A 25,614-nucleotide genomic window follows, 5' to 3' on the forward strand; every position below is an offset into this window, starting at 1 on the left:
TTGCTGTCGTCTGCCAATGGAAAACTCCTGGCTGACCTCATTTCTTCCGGGAGCCTGGTAGATCCCAGAGGCTGGGAACGGTTCAGCTAATCATCCGCCCACTGGTCCAGGCAAACAGCTTCAAGAAGGATACGGGCTCAGCCCTGAGGCTGGGGGAGTTACAAAGGGGACTTTGACAGCCACGGCAGCAGTGGCACAGAAGCAGCATGGCCTCATGGATAGAACACGGACCTTGGAATCAGAAAGACCTGGGTTTTCATCCCGGCTCTGCCACTGGTCTGCTGTGTGACCTTGGGCAAGTCACTTAACTTCTCTGCTCCTCAGTTCCCTCATCTGTAGAATGGGGATTGAGACTGTGAGCCTCAGGTGGGATATGGACTGTGTCCAACCTGATTACCTTGAATCTACCCCAGGGTTTAGACCGGTGCTTGACATGTAGTAAGCACTTAACAAATGCCATCGTCCTCATCACTTAGTACAGTAAGGAGCACTCAATAAATATCGTTGATAGTACTGCCTGGATTGATCATTCAGAGGCTGCTGATCCTTATTTCCTCTTACCTTCCAACTGGGGCAGATGTGCATGCAGTTCTTGCCATGAGAAGCAGTGTTGGCCTAAGTCATTAGAGCATGGGCCTGGGAATCAGAAGGACATGCATTCTAATCCCAGCTCCACCACTTATCTACTTTGTGATATTGGGCAAGTCACTTCACTTCTCTGTGCCTCAGTTACCTCATGTGTAAAATGAGGATTAAGACCTTTGTGGATTGAGGATTGAGCCCCACGTGGGACAACCTGCTTACTGTGTGTCTACCCCAGAGTTTAGTACAGAACCTGGCACACAGTAAGGGCTTAACAAACACCACTATTATTAGTGAGCCCGTTTTTGGGTAGGGACCGTCTTTATATGTTGCCAACTTGTACTTCCCAAGCACTTAGTCCAGTGCTCTGCACACAGTAAGCGCTTAATAAATACGATGGAATTCATTCATTCATTCATTCATTTTTGAGGAGGGTAGTAATATGCCCAGAGTGTTTCTGCACAAAGACTATCTGGGCAGCGGCGTGAAGTATGGACTGAAGTGGGGAGAGACAGGAGGATGGGAGATCGGAGAGGAGGCCGATGCAGTAATCCAGTCGGGATAGGATGAGAGATTGAACGAGCAGGGTAGCAGTTTGGATGGAGAGGAAAGGGCGGATCCTGGCGATGTTGCGGAGGTGAGACCGGCAGGTTTTGGTGACAGATTGGATGTGAGGGGTGAACGAGAGAGCGGAGTCGAGGATGACACCAAGTTTGCGGGCTTGTGAGACGGGAAGGATGGCAGTGCTGTCAACAGTGATGGGAAAGTCAGGAAGAGGGCAGGGTTTGGGAGGGAAGATAAGGAGTTCAGTCTTGGACATGTTGAGTTTTAGATGGCGGGCAGACATCCAGATGGAGATGTCCTGAAGGCAGGAGGAGAGACGAGCCTGGAGGGAGGGAGAGAGAGCAGGGGCAGAGATGTAGATTTGGGTGTCATCAGCGTAGAGATGATAGTTGAAGCCGTGGGAGCGAATGAGTTCCCCAAGGGAGTGAGTGTAGATTGAGAACTGAAGGGGACCAAGAACTGACAATTGAGGAACCCCTACAGTAAGGGGATGGGAGGGGTTAGTGTAGATAGAATGAATGAATGAATTATTGGATAGTCCACCAACTGCTAGATAATCACTTTGGAAGGGCTTAGTATGTTTAGTGCACCTCATCTTCAGTCACAGGGAGAGCTTGGGATGTCAATTCCTGGGTCCCCGACTCATTCCCAGGCCCCTACAACTGGTATCACTGCCTTGAGTCAGACCTATGTAGAGAAACCAACGCTTGGATGGGATCTGCTTCCTTCTGTGGGGTGGCCACCCGCCCTTCTGTGGAAACCCTGGTGCTGGGAGTATAGGGTGGCCCTTTGGCTAGCTGGGGCCTTTTCTCTAGTGGTGGTCCCTGCTGGAGGCCTCAAGAGGGGAAGCAGGTCTAGGAGGACCTGAGTGGAGAGCTGTAGAGAATGAGGAAGTTAGGCCATTTGCTCACTGGAACCAAATTCTCTTGAGCCTCTGTCAGAAGAGTTCTGAAGGAAGTCATCTGTGGACCAACAGTATTCACTGGCCGCACTTCCGAGGAGCTGCTTTTACTGCCCTGGTTTGCATCTGGAGGCAGTGGGCAGGGAGGCCAGTGATTTTTATCCCCACTTTATAGATGAGGGAAGTAAGGCCTAGAGAGGTTAAGCAACTTGCCCTAGGTCACACAGCAGGCGAGTTGCTACAACTAGAACCCAGGTCTCTTGACTCCCCAAGACCTGGCTCTTTGCACTAGGCCATGCCACCTCCCAAATATGAATGCTTTCCCTCAGTAGAGCCCTCTGGTCTCTTAAGTTATTGTCAAGCTTTTATCTCTGTCATGTTAACCAGTAAGCTTTCCAGGCTTATTTGAGCATGAACTCCTTTTTGCCCCCACATTCCTTGCAAAAGTCCCTGCTTTTTCTTCTAGGGCTAGTTTCTCAAGGAAAAGAGAACCTGTGTAAAATGAGCCCAGGCAAGAGTTCCCTCCTGGTGAAACCCTGGAGGGATTTGTGGGAGTCAAGCTCCTCCCTGATTGCTTGGCATCTCTGGCCCAAGAGGAGACTAGAAGTGGGGGGAAGGGCAGCCACTTGGCTACCTTGGTGAGGCCCGGCCTCATGGGTGGAGCTAAGTTTTGGATTCTAGCAAGAAAATTGGCATTGGGATTTGGAAATTGAGGCCCTTGGCGTGCTGCTGCCCTCTCATCAGCTGTGCCTCTCCTTTAGATGTGGTGACCGACTTCGATTTCTCTCCGTTTGATGACCTCTTACTGGCCACGGGCTCGGCGGACAGAACGGTAAGTGGCCGTTGAGGCTGGGGCAGGGAAAGGCCGGAGTCCATGGAGCTGTTGGCCCCCTCCACCTGTCAGGTGGCCTGCTTGGCTCCAGCCTGGGCTTCCCAGGCCGGGACCGCTGGGAAAAGTGAGACCCCGGGACTTTCTGCTCCACTGGCTACCCTGAGGCAGGCTGGCAGAGAGTGGCACTCAACTCCCCATATGTGCTTGGAGACCCCAGACTCAGCCCCCTCCTTCCTCTCCCCATCCCCATCCCCCCCGCCCAGCCTCCTTCCCCTCCCCACAGCACCTGTATATATGTTTGTACAGATTTATTACTCTATTTATTTTACTTGTACATATTTACTGTTCTATTTATTGTATTTTGTTAATATGTTTTGTTGTGTTGTCTGTCTCCCCCTTCTAGACTGTGAGCCCGTTGTTGGGTAGGGACCGTCTCTATGTGTTGCCAACTTGTACTTCCCAAGCGCTTAGTACAGTGCTCTGCACACGGTAAGCGCTCAGTAAATACAATTGAATGAATGAACGAATGAATCCTGGGGCTCACGCTCCCCACCTGCCCAGGGGAAGGGGTTTCCTGAGGAGGCGGACACCCCAACCCACAGTTAGGAGACCTGTGTTCCTGGTGAGGGGAAAGCAGCCGAGGGTGAAACCGTCCAAGTCAGAGGAGGGCTGTGAGGTCACAACTCCCAGGCCTGACAAAAAGGGAAGGTTTTCTCCCTCCTCCGTCTCTGCTTGGAACCCGGGTTAGACGGAAGCTTGGGTCTCCGTGGTATTGGTATTGGTAGAGGAGCAGCGTGGCTCAGTGGGAAGAGCACGGGCTTTGGAGTCAGAGGTCATGGGTTCAAACCCCGGCATGGTATTGGTATTGCTATTGGTAGAGGAGCAGCGTGGCTCAGTGGGAAGAGCACGGGCTTTGGAGTCAGAGGTCATGGGTTCAAACTTTTAGACTGTGAGCCCACTGTTGGGTAGGGACTGTCTCTATATGTTGCCAACTTGTACTTCCCAAGCACTTAGTACAGTGCTCTGCACACAGTAAGCACTCCATAAATACGATTGATTGATTGATTCAAACCCCGGCTCCGCCAATTGTCAGCTGTGTGACTTTGGGCAAGTCACTTCATCATCATCATCATCAATCGTATTTATTGAGCGCTTACTATGTGCAGAGCACTGTACTAAGCGCTTGGGAAGTACAAATTGGCAACATATAGAGACAGTCCCTACCCAACAGTGGGCTCACAGTCTAAAAGGGGGAGACAGAGAACAGAACCAAACATACTAACAAAATAAAATAAATAGAATAGATATGTACAAATAAAATAAATAAATAAATAAATAAATAGAGTAAAAAATATGTACAAACATATATACATATATACAGGTGCTGTGGGGAAGGGAAGGAGGTAAGATGGGGGGATGGAGGGGGGATGAGGGGGAGAGGAAGGAAGGGGCTTAGTCTGGGAAGGCCTCCTGGAGGAGGTGAGCTCTCAGCAGGGCCTTGAAGGGAGGAAGAGAGCTAGCTTGGCAGATGGGCAGAGGGAGGGCATTCCAGGCCCGGGGGATGACGTGGGCCGGGGGTCGAACGTGGGCCGGGTGTCGATCTGGGCCTTCTCTGGGCCTGAGTTACCTCATCTGGAAAATGGGGATTAAAACTGTGAGCCCCCCATGGGACAACCTGATCACCTTGTAACCTCCTTAGCGCTTAAAGCAGTGCTTTGCACATAGTAAGCGCTTAATAAATCATCATCATCATCATCAATCGTATTTATGGAGCGCTTACTGTGTGCAGAGCACTGTACTAAGCGCTTGGGAAGTGCAAGTTGGCAACATATAGAGACAGTCCCTACCCAACAGTGGGCTCACAGTCTAAAAGGGGAGAATAAATGCCGTCATTATTCTTGGTTGGGCCAGATGGGAACTGGGCCGGGCAGGGGACAGCTCCCCCTTTTCCAGGGGGCTCATGGACTTTCTGTTCTTTGCAGGTGAAGCTTTGGCAACTGCCCGAGGCGGGCAGAGACCTACCCTCCGTCCCCGCGGTGACACTGGGCCCCGAAGCCTGCCCGGTGGAGGTGCTTCAGTTCCACCCCACTGCAGGTGGGGTGCTGGGGAATGCGGCCGGCAAGACCGTGAAGGTCTGGGATTCAGCCCAGCAGCAGCCTCTCACTGGTGGGTACCTTGGGTCTGCCTTTCGTAGCGGGTAGAGCACGGGCCCAAGAGTCAGAAGGTCATGGGTTCTCATCCCGGCTCTGCCGCTTGTCTGCTGTGTGACCATGGGCAAGTCACTTCACTTCTCTGGGCCTCAGTTACCTCATCTGCAAAATGGGGCAGCGTGGCTCAATGGAAAGAGCCCGGGCTTGGGAGTCAGAGGTCGTGGGTTCAAATCCCGGCTCCGCCAGTGGTCAGATGTGTGACTTTGGGCAAGTTGCTTAACTTCTCTGTGCCTCAGTTCCCTCATCTGTAAAATGGGGATTAAGACTGTGAACCCCCCCCCCCCCCCCGTGGGACAACCTGAACACCTTGTATCTTCCCTAGCGCTTAGAACAGTGCTTTGCACATAGTAAGTGCTTAACAAATGCTATCATTAGTATTATTCTCTGTGCCTCAGTTACCTCATTTGTAAAATGGGGATGAAGACTGTGAGCCCCACGTGGGATGACCTGATTACCCTGTATCAACCCCAGCACTTAGAACAGTGCTTTGCACATAGTAAGTGCTTAACAGATACCATCACTATTATTATTATTTTTATTCTCTGTGCCTCAGTTACTTCATCTGACAAACGGGGATTGAGACTGTGAGCCCTGGGTGGGTTCAACCCGATTTGCTTGTTTCCACCCCAACTCTTAGAACAGTGCCTGGCACATAGAAAGCGCTTAGCAAATACCACAGTTATTATTTTAATGTTTATGACTAGCCCAGCCTGAATATATGTCTGGGACGAGTTTGGCTTTTTCCTTCTCTCCTGCCTGTGTCCCTTGACCCTGGGTCATTCTTCCTCCCCTTTCATTCTCTTACCTTTCCCTCCTGTCCCCGCTCTCCTAAAGCTGTTCTCCTTCGCTCCAAGTCAGGCTTCTCTCTCTTCAGAAGCCAAATTCACTTCCCCGCCATGTGGGAGCAGATGGCCTTTCCCCAGAGAAGCAGCGTGGCTCAGTGGAAAAGAGCACGGGCTTTGGAGTCAGAGGTCATGGGTTCAAATCCCGGCTCTGCCAATTATCAGCTGTGTGACTTTGGGCAAGTCACTTAACTTCTCTGTGCCTCAGTTACCTCCTCCGTAAAACGGGGATTAAGACTGTGAATCCCATGCGGGACAACCTGATCACTTTGTAACCTCCCCAGCACTTAGAACAGTGCTTTGCACATAGTAAGTGCTTAATAAATGCCATTATTATTATTAAGGAGAGAAGCCTCTCCTGCCGTCCCAGAGACAGCTCCGCATTTAGGCCTGATTTCTGCCCACAAACCAGGGAGGCTAATTCTGGAGCCAAGTGCTGAAGCCTTTGTTCATTCATTCATTCAACCGTATTTATTAAGCACTTACTGTGTGCAAAGCACTGTACCCAGTGCTTGGGAGAGGACAATATAATGATAGTCCGAGGGGTGATTATATGCGACTGTTAGCCTAGAGTCTTCCTCAACAGGGCAATGAGGAGATTTTGAATGGAATGAAATTCAAAATGTATTTTGAGAATAGAGAAGCAGCATGGCTCAGTGGAAAGAGCACAGGCTTTGGAGTCAGAGGTCCTGGGTTCAAATCCCGGCTCCGCCACTTGTAAGCTGTGTGACTTTGGGCAAGTAACTTAACTTCTCTGTGCCTTAGTTCCCTCATCTGTAAAATGGGGATTGACTGTGAGCCCCCCCGTGGCACAACCTGATCACCTTGTAACCTCCCCAGCGCTTAGAACAGTGCTTGGTACGTAGTAAGCGCTTAATAAATGCCATTATTATTATTATTATTTTAGACATATTCCATGCCTGCAATAAGCTAGAGGAGGAGACAGACATTAATATGAATGAATAAATAAATAAATTACAAATATGTGGATAAGTGCTGTGGAGTTAGGAGGGGGAATGAATACAGGGAGCAAGTCAGGGTGACACAGAAGGGCATGGAGAAGAGGAAAGGAGGGCTTAGTCAGGGAAGGCCTCTTGGAGGAAATGGGCCTTCAATAAGACTTTAAGGGAGGGGAGAGTAATTATCTGTCAGATATGTGGAGGGAGGGCATTCCAGGCCAGAGGCAGGATGTGGGTGAGAGGTCGGCGACGAGGGAGACGATATTGAGGTACAGAGAGAAGTTGGCATTAGCAGAGTGAAATGTGCGGACTGGGTTGTAGAAGGAGCAGCAACTGCCTCCTGGGGAATAAGATCCCTCAATCAATCAATCAATCGTATTTATTGAGCGCTTACTGTGTGCAGAACACTGGACTAAGCGCCTGGGAAGTACAAGTTGGCAACATATAGAGACGGTCCGTACCCAACAGTGGGCTCACAGTCTAGAAGGGGGAGACAGAGAACAAAACAAAACATATTAAGAAAATAAAATAAATAGAATAGATATGTACAAGTAAAATAAATAAACAGAGTAATAAATACGCACAAACATATATACAGGTGCTGTGGGGAAGGGAAGGAGGTAAGGGGGGAGGGATGGAGAGGGGGAGGAGGGAGGGAGGAAGGAGGGGGCTCAGTGTGGGAAGGCCTCTTGGAGGAGGTGAGCTTTCAGCAGGGCCTTGAAGGGAGGAAGAGAGCTAGCTTGGCAGATGGGCAGAGGGAGGGCATTCCAAGCCAGGGGGATGACATGGGCCGGGGGTCGATGGCGGGACAGGCGAGAACGAGAGAAACACCCCGCATCTGCCCCCGAGCCTGCCCCAGCTAGTGTCCCCTGCTCCAGGGAACTAGCCTAAAGAACCCACCTTTCCCTCCACCCATTTCCCCTTGGTCTCCCCACTGGCCATCCTGGGGCAGCGGCTGTGCTGGAGTTGTCCCAGGTGTCCTTGACAACTCACTATTGGCTACAAAGCTGCCCATCACCTTGTTCCCTCCTACCTCACCTCCCTTCTCTTCTTCTGCATCCCAGCCCGCACACTGTGCCCCTCTGGCACTAACCTTCTCACTGGCCTCATTCTCACCTGTCCCGCCTCGACCCCCGGCCCACGTCCTACCTCCGACCTGGAATGCCCTCCTTCCTCACAAACGCCAAACTAGCACACTTCCCCCCTTTAAAGCCCTACTGAGAGCTCACCTCCTCCAAGAGGCCTTCCCAAACTAAGCCCCCCTCTTCCTCAGCTCCCCCTCCTCCCCCACCTCGCCCCAACTCGCTCCCTTTGCTCTAACCCCCCTCCCCACAGCACTTGTGTATATATGTACCTATCTATAATTCTATTTCTATCAATGCCTGTTTTACTTGTTCTGATGTGTATATATATATCTCTAATTCTGTTTATTTATACTGATGCTACTGAAGCCTGTTTACTTGTTTTGATGTCTGTCTCCCCCCTTCTAATAATGTTGGTATTTGTTAAGCGCTTACTATGTGCCAAGCACTGTTCTAAGCGCTGGGCTTCTAGACTTTGAGCCTTTTGTGGACAGGGATTGTCTCACTCTGCTGCTGAATTTTACTTTCCAAGCACTTAGGATAGTGCTCTGCACACAGTAAGCACTCAATAAATACGATTGAACGAATGAATGACTTAGATGGGAGGCAGAGAAAGCCCAAGCCATCTTCTCCTCCTCAGCTGACCTTATGACCTCTGGGTAAAGTTCCTCCCTGAGCCCTCGGATCCTTTCTGACTCCCGCTTCTTCTTCTTCTTCTTCCCAGAGCTGGAAGCCCACAAGGACCAAGTCCAGAGTGTGGCCTGGAGCCCAGATGGTGCCCTCCTTGGCACAGCTTGTAAAGTAAGTGACCCGTTTTGGGGGAGGAGGAGTGTCCTTGGAGGCCAAGGGAGGGCTGCTGACTGATGGTGCACAGTAAACGTCTCACCACTCAGTTGGGGCTAACTCAGCTTTCCCCGGAGTCTCCTTTTCAATCTTAAGACTGCGAACCCCATGTCGGACGGGACCTGATTATCTTGTATATATCCCAGAGCTTAGTACAGTACCTGGCACATAGCGCTTAACAAATATCAAAATTATTATTATGTGGGACTGATCTTGATTACAATTCTATTTATTTTATTAATGATGTGCATCTAGCTTTAATTCTGTTTGCTCTGACAACTTGACACCTGTCCACGTGTTTTGTTTTGTTGTCTGTCGTCTCCCCCTTCTAGACCGTGAGCCCGTTGTTGGGTAGGGACCACCTCTATGTGTTGCCGACTTGTACTTCCCAAGCACTTAGTACAGTGCTGTGCACACAGTAAGTGCTCAATAAATATGATTGAATGAATGAATGAATTGTATCTACCCCTCTGCTTAGTACAGTACTAGGCACATAGTAAGCACTTAACAAATGCCACGTTTTATATAATAATAATAATAATGATGATGATGATGGCATTTGTTAAGTGCTTACTATGTGCAAAGCACTGTTCTAAGCTCTGGGGAGGTTACAACGTGATGAGGTTGTCCCACGGGGGGCTCACGGTCTTCATCCCCATTTTACAGATGAGGGAACTGAGGCACAGAGAAGTTCAGTCACACAGCTGACAATTGGCGGAGACAGGATTTGAACCCATGACCTCTGACTCCAAAGCCCGGGCTCTTTCCACTGAGCCATGCTGCTTCTCTAATTATAATAATAATAATAATCTTATCATTATTATTATTGCAAAGATCCAGAAAGCTTTCCTTTGGGTTTTATTCAGCCTTTTTCTTAGCTTCATGCCCTTCCCCCAGCGTCCCTTAGTGGGTGTAGTTTAAAAGCAAAACCAAAAAAAACGGAAGCAAAAAAACCTCCTCACTGGCTCCTGCCACATTAGAGTTGCATTTCTGTATTGGAGAGGGATTCCAACTGTGGTGTTGGTTTCCACAGTAACTAACGCGGCCCCATTCCGAGGCCCCGCGTACCAAACCGCCACCGTGACAGCAAATGTGTGGGATGCGACACAGCGCAGGCCAGGAGGCGGGGAAGGCGTGTGACTTTGTTCTTGGCGCCTTCAGGTCGAACAGCAGGTAGGCAGTGAGCCTGAATCCTATCAGCATCCCAACAGCTGGGCTTGAAGGAATATTTCCATTCCTTCTGTCTCAGGCCAACTTTTTTCCTGCTGTCCCCCCCCCCCCCCCCCCCCCCCGCTCATCAGCTGTGGTTTTTTAGAGGCTTAGTGACTCACCCCAGTTTCGGAGCTTTGGCCCAGCTCTGGCCCTGGGGTCCTACCTAAAGGGAAGAGGCCAGTGAAAGGGGAGAAGGAGAGGCCGAGATCCAGGACACCCCGGAGTGTGGGCACGAGTTGTTTCTTCTTGGGTAGTGGTGTGCTGAAGCAAATCGCAATCAGCATGCAAGGTGTCTTAAACCAAACTGATCAACTAGGTGGGAATAAGTCACTTGGTGGGGTGGCAGCCATCTGAGGGATCCCGGAGAGGTGGGGACAGAAATCTGGACAAGAACATGTAACAGCCACTGGGCCTGTGTCCAGGTGGGTCATCAATGTAATGTCCACCTTCCCTAGAGGTCCCTTCAAGGCCCTACTGAAAGCTCACCTCCTCCAGGAGGCCTTCCCAGACTGAGCCCCCTCCATCCTCTCCTCCTCCCCCCCCCTCCATCCTCCCTGCCTTACCTCCTTCCCTTCCCCACAGCACCTGTATATATGTACATATGTTTGTACGTATTTATTACTCTATTTATTTTACTTGTACATTTTTATTCTACTTATTTTATTTTGTTAATATGTTTTGTTTTGTTCTCTGTCTCCCCCTTCTAGACTGTGAGCCCACTGTTGGGTAGGGACCATCTCTATACGTTGCCAACTTGTACTTCCCAAGCGCTTAGTACAGTGCTCTGCACACAGTAAGCGCTCAATAAATACGACTGAATGAATGAATGGGAATTTGTAGACCAGTGAGCTTCACTCCTACCAATGGCCCACGATAGATTCGGATGAGTAAGCAATTAGAAAATCTCCCTCCTTCTTAGACGGTAAGCCTCATGTGGGACAGGTACTGTGTCCGACCTGATTCACTTGTATCTCTCCAGCTCTTAGAACAGTAGATGATACACTATAAGCACTTAACAAATACCATTTAAAAAATTAATATAAAATCGAGCACATGGTTTCCCTATGGGAACATTATGCCACTCTACTGGAGCACTTCGAAAGGGTCAATAAATGTGTGGGGAAAAGGAAACCAGTGGGAAGAATATATTTATCTTTCCAAAAGGCCTTTGACGAAATTCCACTTCAATAGCTTTAGAAAAAGAAAAAAACCTGAATATCAGTGAATAGTATTTGAGTGTTGAATCGGTGCTGGGCAGTGTTCTAAGTGCCTGGGAGAGTACAGTAGAATAGCAATCGTGGGACTAAAGAAGCAGCGTGGCTCAGTGGAAAGAACATGGGCTTGAGAGTCAGAGGTCATGGATTCTAATCCCGGCTCCCCCACCTGTCCGCTGTGTGACCTCGGGCAAGTCACTTAACTTCTCTGAGCCTCCGTTACCTCATCTGTAAAATGGGGATTAAGACTGTGAGCCCCACATGGGACAATGTGATCACCCTGTATCTTCCCCAGTGCTTAGAACAGTGCTTTGCACAGCGCTTAACAAATGCCATTATTATCATTATTATTATTCGTATCTCACATGGATAGAAAACTGGCTAAATGGTAAAAAAAGTAAGGCTAAGCAGCCATTGTTCAGAAAGGGGAAGGGTAAATAATGAGATTTCCCCGGGAATCAGTGTGGGGACCAGTCTTGCTTACCATCATTATAAAAGATTTGAAAGAGGGAGTGCATGGAGAAATCAACGCTCCACCCTTCTGGGTGCTGAATGTTAGGTGGATAGAGTATAAGCTTGTTGTGGGCAGGGAACACGGCTGCCAACTGTGTTGTATTGCACTCTCCCAACCACTTAGTACACTGCTCTGCACATAGTAAGCACTCAACAAATACCGTGGATGACGGAGATCCACCACAGGAAGAGCTCATCAAGCTGAGTGGGCAGAAGAGCTTTTAATGTGAGCCAGTGCTGGTTATTGCATCCAGGGATAAATAATCCAAACTCCAACTATGCAACAATGGACTGTGAACCTTTATTCATGACTCAGGAAAGGGATCTCGGAGTCAATGTCAAACTCTTTCTTCAAATTCATGGCTTAGAAGGTAGCAACAACCAGAAAGGCCAGCGAAATTCTGGGCATCGTCAGGAAGGACTCGGAAAACCAAAGCCTCATTTTGCCATCATTATCATGGTAGGTCTGCCTTTGGAATCCAGGGTACACGTCTGCGGCCGTGTATTCTGGGGGACCATAACAGTTAAAAAAGGTCCAGAAGAAAGGCAACCAGCATAATGTATGAGATTGGAGTAACTTCCAAATGGGTTATGCTTAAAATGATTTGGTCTCTTTAGTCTGAAAAGAGGAGGAGAGGAAATGTGTCTGAAGTCCACAGACTTGTGAAAAGTTTGAACAGGATAAAGATGGCATTGCTTTTCTATGAATTCCACCCAAATAGAAGCAGGGCGCTTATTGTCGCTGGAGCGTTAGTGATAGGTCCAAAGCAAAGGGAAATACTTTTTAACTCAGTTGGTGTTAGACAGTCTTTTAGACTGTGAGCCCACTGTTGGGTAGGGACTGTCTCTATGTGATGCCAATTTGTACTTCCCAAGCGCTTAGTACAGTGCTCTGCACATAGTAAGCGCTCAATAAATACGATTGATTGATTGATTGTTATGTGTGGGGGCGGTTTACCTTTATGAAGGGGAATGACCTAAGAAGTTTGAACCAGTACATTAGCAAGAACATATCAGAGGCAGGTTCATTCGTGAATAGTTTAGTCCTATAATAAGTAATTTCATAAAACATTCAGGTGATTTGTTTACATCTCAGGGAGGACATACACAGCAAGCATTTGGAATTCAGGTCCACAGAAATCTGTGAAGGGAGTTCAAGGAGGGATAGCTAAGAACTCCATAATAGGTTGCCAAGGGGAAAAGTTGAAGGATTTAGAGAGTTCAGAAACTGTTTAGATAAGGAAAACAGTTTTTTTAGGATATTGGAAAAATGTCAGGGATGGTTTATTGCTACTCTTGGAGAGAGAGAATACTGGCCTAGATAGACCATTGGCCTAACCAGTATAGTCAGTGTGACTTATGTTTGTGGCCTAGTTAGTTTTGCTCTCAGGCCTGTCTGCCTCTTCTCCTCCTGCCTTCTATTTTTGTTATGTCCTTCTGCCCCCTATGTGGTAGAGACACACAAGGTAAGGGCTGCTCATGGAAGAAACTACTTTTATTAACATCTTTTCCATCTTCACTCATTATACTACATGTCCTTGTCTCGCGGTGAGCCTGCTTCTCTGTGCCTTATCTCCAGAACCAGCATTTCCCACCCTGAGTGATGGTGTCCAGAGGGAGTGGGGTTGTTGCTGCTGAAATCGGGCTCTATTTCCCTACCCATGCACCTGCCATAACCTTTACCGTCTTGGGTCCAGTATTCTTGCCCTCTAATGCGTGACCCCCTCCCAACCCTCATTTATGCTCCCAAGTTACCCAGACAGCTGGATGATACTCAAAAACTGATGAACGGTGATTGGAAATGGGAGCGACAGAAGCGGGGAGGGCTGCAGGAACATTTGATGCAGTAAAGTGCAGTTACTGGCGTTATGGCATCACAGCTAAACAGGAACACTTGATGCAGTAAAGTGCAGTTATTGGCCAAGTGGCATCACAGCTAAACATTGAGGGGCAACTGTAGTGGACAGACCAATTGGAGATACCGCACTCAAGAAAGGAGCCGCTCTGTTGAGTTGGCTCTCATGACGATGGTAGAATGGAGGCCAAACTGGAAATAGAGCCAGCATTGCAAACTCCTCATCTCCACAAGGGTTGGTCTGTGTTTGGGTGATTGGTGTGGTCAAGACTGTTGGCCCCGCATTAGCCTTTTCAGCCAAACGTGCAGCTGTAGGTTCACTTTGGATCTTGGTCAATGAAAAACTATATGCCCACACATCCATCCAAGGGGTGGCCATGGCGGTGAGTGCCAGCCTTGACAAACTCTTGGCATGGTTGTGTTTGGGCAGCTTTCAGTTATCGGGATTCAGCTCAGAGAATTCGCTGGGTGGGCAGCCACCACCGTGGCCTGGATGGGGAGGGTTGGGTCGGAACACGGTCACATTGAGAGATACTTGGTCTGTGCAGGACAGGACCTCCGATTCTAGGGGCATTGATTGGGGCTGAGGGGGTGATGCCAAAAGTTCCTCCCCATAGGTAATAATGATAATTGTCTTATTTATTAAGTGCTTACTATGGGCCAAGCACTTTATTAAGCGCTGGGATAGATTCCAGATACTCAAGTTGGATACAGTCCTTGTCCTTCGTGGGATTCACAGGCCAAGATGGAGGGAGAACAGGTATTGAATCCCCATGTTACAGATGAGGGAACTGAGGCATAGAGAAGTGAAATGAGGTGGTGGCGCTGGATTGGAACCCAGGTCCCCTGGCTCCCAGGCCCGGGCTCTTTCCACTAGGCCACTCTGCTTCCCAGTCAGATCTCTGCCTCCTCATCCCGCCCCTCTCAGGAGGCTGGCCAGAAGTTGGAGTCACAAGTGGGCTCCTGGTCTGGACTCTCTTCTGTTCCTGGATTCATTCATTCAGTCGTATTTATTGAGCGCTTACTGTGTGCAGAGCACTGTACTAAGCACTTAGGAGAATACGATGTAACAATAAAAGACACATTCCCTGCCCACAATGAGCGTTCATACATTAGGGATGGGGTTTTGAGGCCCTGGTTTTCCCACCAAGCCCTGGCTGCTTTCTGTGTTTCTCTATAGATACGTGTGTGTGAGTGCACGTGTGTGTGTGTGTGTGTGTGTGTAATTTTTTTCCCCCGCTGAATGTATGTGTCTGTCCGTCTGTCCTCCCTCTGTGCCTGGAAATGCCTCGACCTCCCCTACCCCCAGCGTTTTAAGTGAAAAGTCAGCTAGCACCTCAGGAAGAAGGATCTTGAGAAGCAGCGGGGCTCAGTGGAAAGAGCCCGGGCTTGGGAGTCTGAGGTCATGGGTTCTAATCGCAGCTCCCCCACATGTCGGGCCTGGAATGCCCTCCCTCTGCCCATCCGCCAAGCTAGCTCTCTTCCTCCCTTCAAGGCCCTACTGAGAACTCACCTCCTCCAGGAGGCCTTCCCAGACTGAGCCCCTTCCTTCCTCTCCCCCTCGTCCCCCTCTCCATCCCCCCCATCTTACCTCCTTCCCTTCCCCACAGCACCTGTATGTATGTATATATGTTTGTACATATTTATTACTCTATTTATTTTACTTGTACATATCTATTCTATTTATTTTATTTTGTTAGTATGTTTGGTTTTGTTCTCTGTCTCCCCCTTTCAGCCTGTGAGCCCACTGTTGGGTAGGGACTGTCTCTGTATGTTGCCAAATTGTACTTCCCAAGCGCTTAGTCCAGTGCTCTGCACACAGTAAGCGCTCAATAAATACGATTGATGATGATGATGATGTCTGCTGTGTGACCTTGGGCAAGTCACTTCTCTGAGCCTCAGTTAACTCATCTGTAGAATGGGGATGAAGACTGTGAGCCCCCCGTGGGACAATGTGATCACTTTGTATCCTCCCCAGCGCTTAGAACAGTGCTTCGCACATAGTGAGCGCTAAACAAATGACATTATTATTATTATTATTATTAATAATAATAATAATAATAATCTTTAGTCGCCACTGCCTTCACTCAAGCTGTTGCAGACACTAGATGGCGCTCTCCCCACACACCTCACTGAGATGGCGATGCTGGGATTCCTGGAGACTGGGAGGAAACTTCAATCCATTTGGCCTTGAAATTGGAAAACTTTGCCAGGAGTTGGCAGATGAAAACGTTTGATTCCCTGATTGGGTCCAGACACAAGTCCCATCCTGATGGACAAGTCACCATCACCAGATATTTAAGATCTTCTGCTCAGAGCCTTAAAAACAGAACCACAAAGCCCCCTAAGGAATTCCCTGAATTGCGAAGTTGAAGGTGAGGCGGGAACACAGTTTGGGGACATTTTGGTTACCGCACTCTGATGTCTTAAGCCTTCGATGGAAATGTTTCCGTAATAATAATAATGATAATGATAATAATAATAATAATAATGGCATTTGTTAAGTGCTTACTGCGTGCAAAGCACTGTTCCAAGCACTGGGGGAGATGCAAGGTGATCGGGTTGTCCCACATGGGGCTCACAGTCTTCATCCCCATTTTACAGATGAGGGAACTGAGGCACAGAGAAGTTAAGTGGCTTGCCCAAGGTTACACAGCCGACAAGTGGCAGAGTCGGGATTCAAACCTATGACCTCTGACTCCCAAGCCTGTGCTCTTTTCATGAGCCATGCTGCTTCTCAAGAGATCCTGCTTAATAATAATGATAATAATAATAATGGCATTTATTAAGCGCTTACTATGTGCAAAGCACTGTTCTAAGTGCTGGAGAGGTTACAAGGTGATCATCAATCGTATTTATTGAGCGCTTACTATGTGCAGAGCACTGTACTAAGTGCTTGGGAAGTACAAATTGGCAACATATAGAGACAGTCCCTACCCAACATTGGGCTCACAGTCTAAAAGGGGGAGACGGAGAACAAAACCAAACATACTAACAAAATAAAATAAATAGAATAGGTATGTACAAGTAAAATAAATAAATAGAGTGATAAATATGTACAAACATATATACATATATACAGGTGCTGTGGGGAAGGGAAGGAGGTAAGATGGGGGTTGGAGGGGGGATGAGGGGGAGAGGAAGGAAGGGGCTCAGTCTGGGAAGGCCTCCTGGAGGAGGTGAGCTCTCAGCAGGGCCTTGAAGGGAGGAAGAGAGCTAGCTTGGCGGGTGGGCAGATGGAGGGCATTCCAGGCCCGGGGGAGGACGTGGGCCGGGGGTCGATGGCAGGACAGGCGAGAACGAGGTACGGTGAGGAGATTAGCGGTGGAGGAGTGGAGGGTGTGGGCTGGGCTGGAGAAGGAGAGAAGGGAGGTGAGGGAGGAGGGGGCGAGGGGATGGACAGCCTTAGAAGCCCAGAGTGAGGAGTTTCTGCCTGATGCGCAGATTGATTGGTAGCCACTGGAGATTTTTGAGGAGGGGAGTAATATGCCCAGAGCGTTTCTGGACAAAGATAATCCGGGCAGCAGCGTGAAGTATGGATTGAAGTGGGGAGAGACACGAGGATGGGAGATCAGAGAGAAGGCTGATGCAGTAGTCCAGACGGGATAGGATGAGAGGTGATCAGGTTGTCCCACGGGGGGCTCACAGTCTTCATCCCCATTTTACAGATGAGGTAACTGAGGCCCAGAGAAGTGAAGTGACTTGCCCAAAGTCACACAGCTGACAATTGGCGGAGCTGGGATTTGAACCCATGAACGCTGACTCTGAAGCCCGTGCTCTATCCACTGAGCCACGCTGCTTCTCAAGAGCTTCTCTCCTGAGATCCTACTACAAAGTTCCCTTGTTCCTTGGACCCTATACTTAAAGGAGATGAGAATTAAGTTCCACTAAGTTTGGTAACTCGGTTCTTGCGCTAGAGTGTTAACATTATTTTTCTCAGCCATTCCCTCAGCCAGCTTTGAGCAGCGGGCTGCTGCTCAGTGAGAACTCACACCTGCCAGCAGCGGCTGGGAGCAGGACCTCAGTGGGCTGGACAGGGAACGGTGAAATCTCGGGGGAAGAGGATCGGCCATGGGGACTGTCCAGGAAGGCGGGCTTGCTTAACTTTGGTGGCTTGCCAATGGGTAGCCCAAGCTAGGCAACATTACCTTTCTGGTAAAGAGTTCAGGCACCTGAACTGCCTGGCAGAGCCAAACTCCTCCTGGCTAGATAGGAACTAAAGACCACTTGGCTCCTAGCATTACCAGGTTGTTCTGGGATACTGAGACAGGAAGAAAAAGGGGGTGGGTCTTAGGAGGTGGTGGGAGGCAGGGGAGTGAATAAAGAGGACCAAAATTATGGTGGGACAATAAAGTATGGTTGATATCATTTATGAAGTGGTATGGAGGTTGCATAGTCTAGTGGGAATATCACAGTATCTATTTTATTTTGTTAGTATGTTTGGTTTTGTTCTCCGTCTCCCCCTTTTAGACTGTGAGCCCACTGTTGGGTAGGGACTGTCTCTAGATGTTGCCAATTTGTACTTCCCAAGTGCTTAGTACAGTGCTCTGCACATAGTAAGCGCTCAATAAATATGATTGATGATGATGATGATGATGATGATGATGGTAGGGGGCCCTGGGCTGATTCCAGGAGACCCACCAGCCCCAGGAACTCCTCAAAGGTGAGGCTGGCTGAGCCAGAGCCCCTTTGGAATTGGAGTTTCTTGAACCCTGAGCTTACGGGTCCAGACCGAACCAAGGTTCGTCCCCAGAAGAGCTTGTAATTAACTCCATTTCCCCAGGATCCTTGTGATCTGTGAACAGTCAGGAGCTGTCTTGCAGCCTGCTGGAGTTTTCCGAAGTCTAAAATCTGGGGGCCCAGCCAGGTGCTTCTGGGCATTTCATTTGCAAAAGGCTGGAAATGTAAGCTAGTGCGAGGGCCACATTTCCCAGCAGCACCCACAGGAGGTTACACTGCTGACCACATTTTTTTATGGTATTTAAAATTACTGTGTGGAAGGCATTGTACTAAGTACAGGGGAAGGTACAAGCTAAGAAGGTAGGACCCAGCCCTCGTCCCCACATAGGGCTCACAGTCTCAATCCCCATTTTTCAGATGAGGTAACTGAGATACAGAGAAGTGATGAGACTTGCCCCAGGTCACACAGCGGACAAGTGGCCGAGCTTGGATTAGTGTTCACGACCACCGACTCCTACGCCCATGCTCTATCCACTAGGCCAGGCTGCTTCTCTAAGGAAAGTATCCAGAAGACCCTTGGTGGAGGGGTCCAAGGAGAGAGCTGACACTGACGTGATGCAGATTTCCGCACTCAACCAATCCCTTTCGGGCCTGATCCACAAGTCAGTGACGGGCCAGGACAAAGCCTAAGGAGGGCCACTACCTACATATGGACACTCCCCAGGCAAATTGGGTCAGGTCCGTCTCCATCCACTAACGGGATTGGGTGGCCTTCGGAGAGCTGAGAGGCACAGTCTTAATTCTTAATTTATAGATAAGGTAAGTGAGGCCCAGAGAAGCGAAGTGTCTTGCCCAAAGTCGTACAGCAGACAAGTGGCAGAGCCGGGATTAGAACCCAGGTCGTTTTGACTCTCAGGCCAGTGCTCTATCCACTAGGTTCCTGTTGGGCTCCACTCTTGTCCCAGGGGACAGCTTCTGATCGGGACAGTTTGTCCACATGCGCCCCAGGCATCTGTCTACAAGGGTATCACAAGCCCTGGAACCGCGCGAGAGAGGTTCTCATGCTCTGTCTCACATGTGGGGACTTATATACCTGTATATATGTATATATGTTTGTACATATTTATTACTCTATTTATTTTACTTGTACATATCTATTCTATTAATTTTATTTTGTTAGTATGTTTGGTTTTGTTCTCTGTCTCCCCCTTTTAGACTGTGAGCCCACTGTTGGGTAGGGGCTGTCTCTATATGTTGCCAACTTGTACTTCCCAAGCGCTTAGTACAGTGCTCTCTGCACACAGTAAGCGCTCAATAAATACGATTGATTGATTGATTTGGCTACCTGTGATGTAACCAAATCAAGTTGGGCAGAGGCAGCTTAGAGCAGCAGGGTGGAGGTCAGGCAGCTTTGCCCATTGCCCGTTTGCCCCACAGATGTGGGTGTCACTTGGTTTATATGGTACTGCTCAGCATCTACCTAGTTCACTGCTCTGCATCCCTTATATGCTCAGAAAGCAGTTCTGACTGACTGTTTGCAGCTGTAGGGAGGAGTCTCTCCTCGTGTTTGAGCCCCCTGGGTAGTTCTGGAAATAGCAACTCCTGGAGTCCATTTTCAGCTCTCCTTGCACCTCCCATTCTCTGTGACTCTAAGCAAATCCCTTTCCCTGAGTCTTCATTTCTCCTGCACTGAATGGAGTTCATACACAGCTGAGCTCCGAAGAGGCCGGATTTTAAAAGTCCAGCCTGACTCCCTCCCAAAATCTGAACTTTTTCCAACTTTCTGTGCATGTCAGGGAGATGTGGCCCCTTTAAGCGGTTCAGTGATGTAGTGGGTGGTCCCCGTAGCAGCATCAGCAGGATGAAAATGCAGATTTCAATGTCTTTTGTTTTCCCTCCCCTGCAGCCAGTGGTAATATGGGGGAGGTAGGGTGCAGAACACTTTAGCCCTTCATCAGAGAGGAGAAGGATTGGATGAGGGCTACCCTATTTCTGGGACTAGCCGTTCTAGAAACACTTGGGGGGTTGGGTTGGGAGCTATCCCACATCTAGGTTGCCCTTAACAACTGTCTGCAACCTGGACATTCTCCCATTTTGCCTGCTTCCAAGGTGGGCCTCTTCCTCCTTCCCCCGACTGCTTGGTTCCAGAAGAAGGAAAGGTGCCTCTTATTGAAGGCACATCTCCTCCAAGAGGCCTTCCCTGACTAAGCTTTCATTTCCTCTTCTCCCTTGCACTTGGATTTGTACCCTTTATTCACCCCTTCCTCAGCTCCACAGCACTTATTTCCGCATCCGTGATTTATTTATTAATATTAATATCTGTCTCCCCCTCTCGACTGTAAGTTCATTGTATCTACCAACTCTGTTATGTTGTACTCTCCCAAGCGCTTAGTATAGTGCTCTGCCCACAGTAAGCACTCAATAATTAATAATAATTGTGGTATTTGCTAAGCACTTACTATGTGCCAGCCACCGTAGTAAATGCTGGAGTGGATACAAGAGAAGCAGCCTGGCTCAATGGAAAGAGCACGGGCTTGGGAGTCAGACGTCATGGATTCAAATCCCTGCTCCACCAATTGTCAGCTGTGTGACTTTGGACAAGTCACTTCTCTGTGCCTCAGTTACCTCATCTGTAAAATGAGGATGAAGACTGTGAGCCCCACGTGAGAGAGTGTGATCACCTTGTATCCTCCCCAGCACTTAGAACAGTGCTTTGCACATAGTAAGCGCTTAACAAATGCCAACATCATCATCATTATTATAGTTATTATTATTATTACAAGCAAGTCAGGTTGGACATAGTCCCTGTCCTACATGGGGCTCACAGTCTCAATCCCCATTTTACAGATGAAAGTAAATTTGATCCTGGGGTCGGGGAGAGGAGTGAATGTCCCAGGAGGGCTCAGGGGTCACTGCCACCCAAAGGCTTGTCATCTTGAATCATCATCATCATCATTAATCGTATTTATTGAGTGCTTACTATGTGCAGAGCACTGTACTAAGCGCTTGGGAAGTATAAATTGGCAACATATAGAGACAGTCCCTACCCAACAGTGGGCTCACAGTCTAAACTGAATTGCTTGTTGTGGGCAGGGGATATGTCTGTTATAGTTTTATATTGCACTCTCCCAAGTGCACAGTAAGGGCTCAGTAATTACGACTGACTGAATTGGAATTCCAGAATGTGTCTTACTTGCAGCCTCACTGTGCGTCTCCTCCTGTACCCTGCTTGGGCCTGAGGGTGTAGAGCTGGGCTTTGGAGACTGGAGGAACTTCCTCAAAGAAAGAGAGCTCGCTGAGGGTTTGGACTCCCTTTCGGGGCTGACCCTGACTCAGCCCTGGCACGCGGGGCTGCTAGGTGGCCCGCAGGCCTGGGAATGGTGTAACTCCTGGGCCCACGATGCATCCGTTTTCAGCTAACCCCGCGGGCCCCGCATGTGGCCCGCCCGGTTTGTCATGCCCATTGCCACTGGATGACATGCGGCTCTCTTCAGGGACATCTCGTGGAACAACCCAGCTGGGGACGTGGCTCCACCCCAAGTCTGAGAAATCGGTTAAAATCCCTCAATTTGATATGCAGCTGTAAGGTTGACCTCAGCAGGAAGGACTAGGTTTTTTTCCCCCCCCTCCCCAATTCTCAGCCTTCTGGGAAGGGCCTATGGGGGCTTAGCATCATGGAAAACAATCTAGAGTTTGTGGCATGAGACCCTCTGTTCTCCTTTTTTGATTCAGGTCTGGTTGATGGGTGGGGCTGAGTGGTAGGGGGACCATAGAGGAGGGAGATGAGAGAGGGCACGAAAGTAGAAGTTATAATAATAATAATGATGACATTTGTTAAGCACTCACTATGTGCAAAGTACTGTTCTAAGCACTGGGGACCATACAAGGTGATCAGGTTGTCCCACGTGGGGCTCACAGTCTTCATCCCCATTTTACAGATGACGCAACGGAGGCACAGAGAAGTTAAGTGACTTGCCCAAAGTAGCGTGGCCTAGTCAAAAGAGCACAGGTCTGAGAGTCAGAGGGCCTGGGTTTTGCTCCCAGCTCCACCACTTGTATAGTATGTAATCTTGGGCAAGTCATTTAACTTCTTTGTGCCTCCGTTTCCCTAAATGTAAAATGATTAAATCCTACTTCCTCCTACTTAGACTGTGAGCCCCATTTGGGACAGGGACTGTGTTCAACTTGATGAACTTGCATCTACCCCAGTGCTTAGAATGGTGCTCGACACATAGTGTTTAACAAGTACCATAATAATAATAATAATAATTTTTATTACTATGTGCCAGGTACTGAATTAAACACTGAGGTTGATGCAAGCTAGTAAATTAACCCACATAATAATAATTATGGTATTTAAGCGCTTACAACGTGCTAAGCAGTGGTGTAGATGCAAGGTAACTGGGTTGTCCCACATGAGGCTCACAGTCTTAATCCCAATTTTACAGATGAGGTAATTGAGGCACAGAGAAGTTAAGCGGCTTGCCTGAGGTCACACAGTGACAAGTGGTGGGGCCGGGATTGGAACCCTCATCCTCTGACTCCCAAGCCTGTGCTCTTTCCACTAAGCCACGCCCACACAGGATTTACTGTCTTAATCTCCATTTTGCAGATGAGGTAACTGAATAATAATAATAATAATAATAATAATGGCATTTATTAAGTGCTTACTATATGCAAAGCACTGTTCCAAGCGCTGGGGAATTTACAAGGTGATCAGGTTGTCCCACGTGGGGCTCACAGTCCTAATCCTCATTTTACAGATGAGGTAACTGAGGCCCAGAGAAGTGAAGTGACTTGCCCAAAGTCACACAGCTGACAAGTGGCAGAGCCGGGATTTGAACCGATGACCTCTCACTTCAAAGCCCGGGCTCTTTCCGCTGAGCCACGCTGCTTCCCTACTTCCCAAGCGCTTAGTACAGTGCTCTGCACACAATAAGCGCTCAATAAATACGACGGAATGAATGAATGAACGAAGCACCGTTCTAAGCGCTGGGGGGTTACAAGGTGATCAGGTTGCCCTCCGCGGGGCTCACGGTCTTCATCCCCATTTTACAGAGGAGGTAACTGAGGCCCAGAGAAGTGAAGTGACTTGCCCAAAGTCACACAGCTGACAAGCGCGTCCATCAAGTAACCAGAGCAGAAGGGCCTGCTTTCTGGGGCCCCCTGAAGTGCCCAGAGATGGCTTGAGTTCAGAGAAGTGGAGCGACTGGCCAAGGTCCCACAGCCGACAAGTAGCGGAACCGGGATTAGAACCAGGTCCTCCTAACTCCCAGGACTCTGTTTTATCCAGTAGGCCACACTGCTAGAACAGTGCTTTGCACATAGTAAGCGCTTAATAAATGCCATTATTATAATAGAGGGGGATTGTTTTGTCCCCCCCACAAAGTCAGCTCTTTTAGACTGTGAGCCCACTGTTGGGTAGGGACTGTCTCTATATGTTGCCAACTTGTACTTCCCAAGCGCTTAGTACAGTGCTCTGCACACAGTAAGCGCTCAATAAATACGATTGATTGATTGATTGATTGAAGAGGTTTTGGGAGGGGTTTGGGAGGGGGGAGTTGGGGGCGTGGGGGCTGTTCTTGCTGATAGGCGTTGAAGTCAGTCAGTCAATCATATTAATTGAGTGGTTACTGTGTGCAGAGCACTGTACTAAGCACTTGAGAGAGTACGATATAACAATATAACAGACACATTCCTTGTTCACACTGAGCTTACAGTCTAAAGGGGGAGACGGGCGTTAATATAAATACAGAAATTACAGCTGCGTACGTAAGTGCTGTGGGGCTGGGAGGGGGGATAAATAAAAAGGGAGCAAGTCAGGGCGGTGCGGAGGAGAGTGGGAGAAGAGGAAAGAGGGCTTAGTCAACGAAGGCCACTTGGAAGAGCTGGCCGTCAGTAAGGTCAGAAAGTGCACAGCGAACCTGAGAATGTTGTCGGCAGCCCACACCAATCAATCAATCAATCAATCGTATTTATTGAGCGCTTACTGTGTGCAGAGCACTGGACTAAGCGCTTGGGAAGTACAAGTCGGCAACACATAGAGACAGTCCCTACCCAACAGCGGGCTCACAGTCTAAAAGGGGGAGACAGAGAACAAAACCAAACATACTAACAAAATAAAATAAATAGAATAGATATGTACAAGTAAGATAAATAAATAAATAGAGTAATAAATATGTACAAACATATATACATATATGTGTATATATATACACATATATACACCAACAATAGCCCTCCCAGACCACCAGCCAGGTGACCCCGTCTGTAGTGGATAGAGACGGGCCTGGGCATCAGAAGGTCATGGATTCTAATCCCAGCTCCTCCGCTGCTGTGTGACCTTGGGCAAGTCACTTAACTTCTCTGTGCCTCAGTTCCCGCATCTTCTAGACTGTGAACCCACTGTTGGATAGGGACTGTCTCTATATGTTGCCAACTTGTACTTCCCAAGCGCTTAGTACAGTGCTCTGCACACAGTAAGCGCTCAATAAATATGATTGATTGATTGATTGATTGATTGGAAAATGGGGATTAAGACTGTGAGCCCCATTTCTAGACTGTGAGCCCGCTGTTGGGTAGGGACGGTCTCTATATGTTGCCAACTTGTACTTCCCAAGCGCTTAGTAAGCATGGCTCGGTGGAAAGAGCCCAGACTCAGAGGTCATGGGTTCAAATCCCAGCTCTGCCAATTGTCAGCTTTGTGACTTTGGGCAAGTCACTTCACTTCTCTGGGCCTCAGTTACCTCATCTGTAAAATGGGGATTAAGACTGTGAGCCCCACGTGGGACAAGCTTATCACCTTGTAACCTCCCCAGCGCTTAGAACAGTGCTTTGCACATAGTAAGCACTCAATAAATGCCACTATTATTATTAGTAGTAGTAGTAGTACAGTGCTCTGCACACAGTAAGCGCTCAATAAATACGACTGAATGAATGTGGGACAACCTGATTACACTGTCTCCCTGCAGTGCTTAGAACAGCACATAGTAAGCGCTTAACACATGCCATTGTTATTATTATTGTTATTATTCACTTCTCTGGGCCTCAGTTACCTCATCTGTAAAATGAGGATTGAGACTGTGAGCCCCATATGGGATAGGGACTGTGTCCAACCCAATTTGCTTGTGTCCACCCCAGCGCTTAGTACAGTGCCTGGCACATAGTAAGTGTTTTAACAAATACCATTATTATTATTGTTGTTACCGCTTTTTTGGCACAGCCCCGTCAGGGTCGCGCCCTTGGCCTGGCCCCTCTCCCTGACACCCTGGGTGAGGTCATCCGCTTCCCTGGATTCCACCGTTGTCTGTAAGCGGTCCAATCTA

At 48.6% G+C, this 25,614-nt stretch overlaps 1 protein-coding gene across 2 annotated transcripts in view; it reads left to right on the forward strand.

Moving 5' to 3' along the window:
• Positions 1-25,614, forward strand: part of LOC119941990 (mitochondrial import inner membrane translocase subunit TIM16) — a 161,341-nt gene that overhangs the window by 18,333 nt on the left and 117,394 nt on the right. For both annotated transcript variants that reach the window (XM_038762618.1, XM_038762616.1), the window contains exons 4-6: positions 2,809-2,879; positions 4,862-5,045; positions 8,697-8,773. In XM_038762618.1, the coding sequence (XP_038618546.1) occupies positions 2,809-2,879; positions 4,862-5,045; positions 8,697-8,773 (332 nt within the window). The remainder of the gene's footprint in view (positions 1-2,808; positions 2,880-4,861; positions 5,046-8,696; positions 8,774-25,614) is intronic.

This window comes from Tachyglossus aculeatus, chromosome 21, assembly GCF_015852505.1.
Source record: "Tachyglossus aculeatus isolate mTacAcu1 chromosome 21, mTacAcu1.pri, whole genome shotgun sequence".
Taxonomy (NCBI): Eukaryota; Metazoa; Chordata; class Mammalia; order Monotremata; family Tachyglossidae; genus Tachyglossus; species Tachyglossus aculeatus.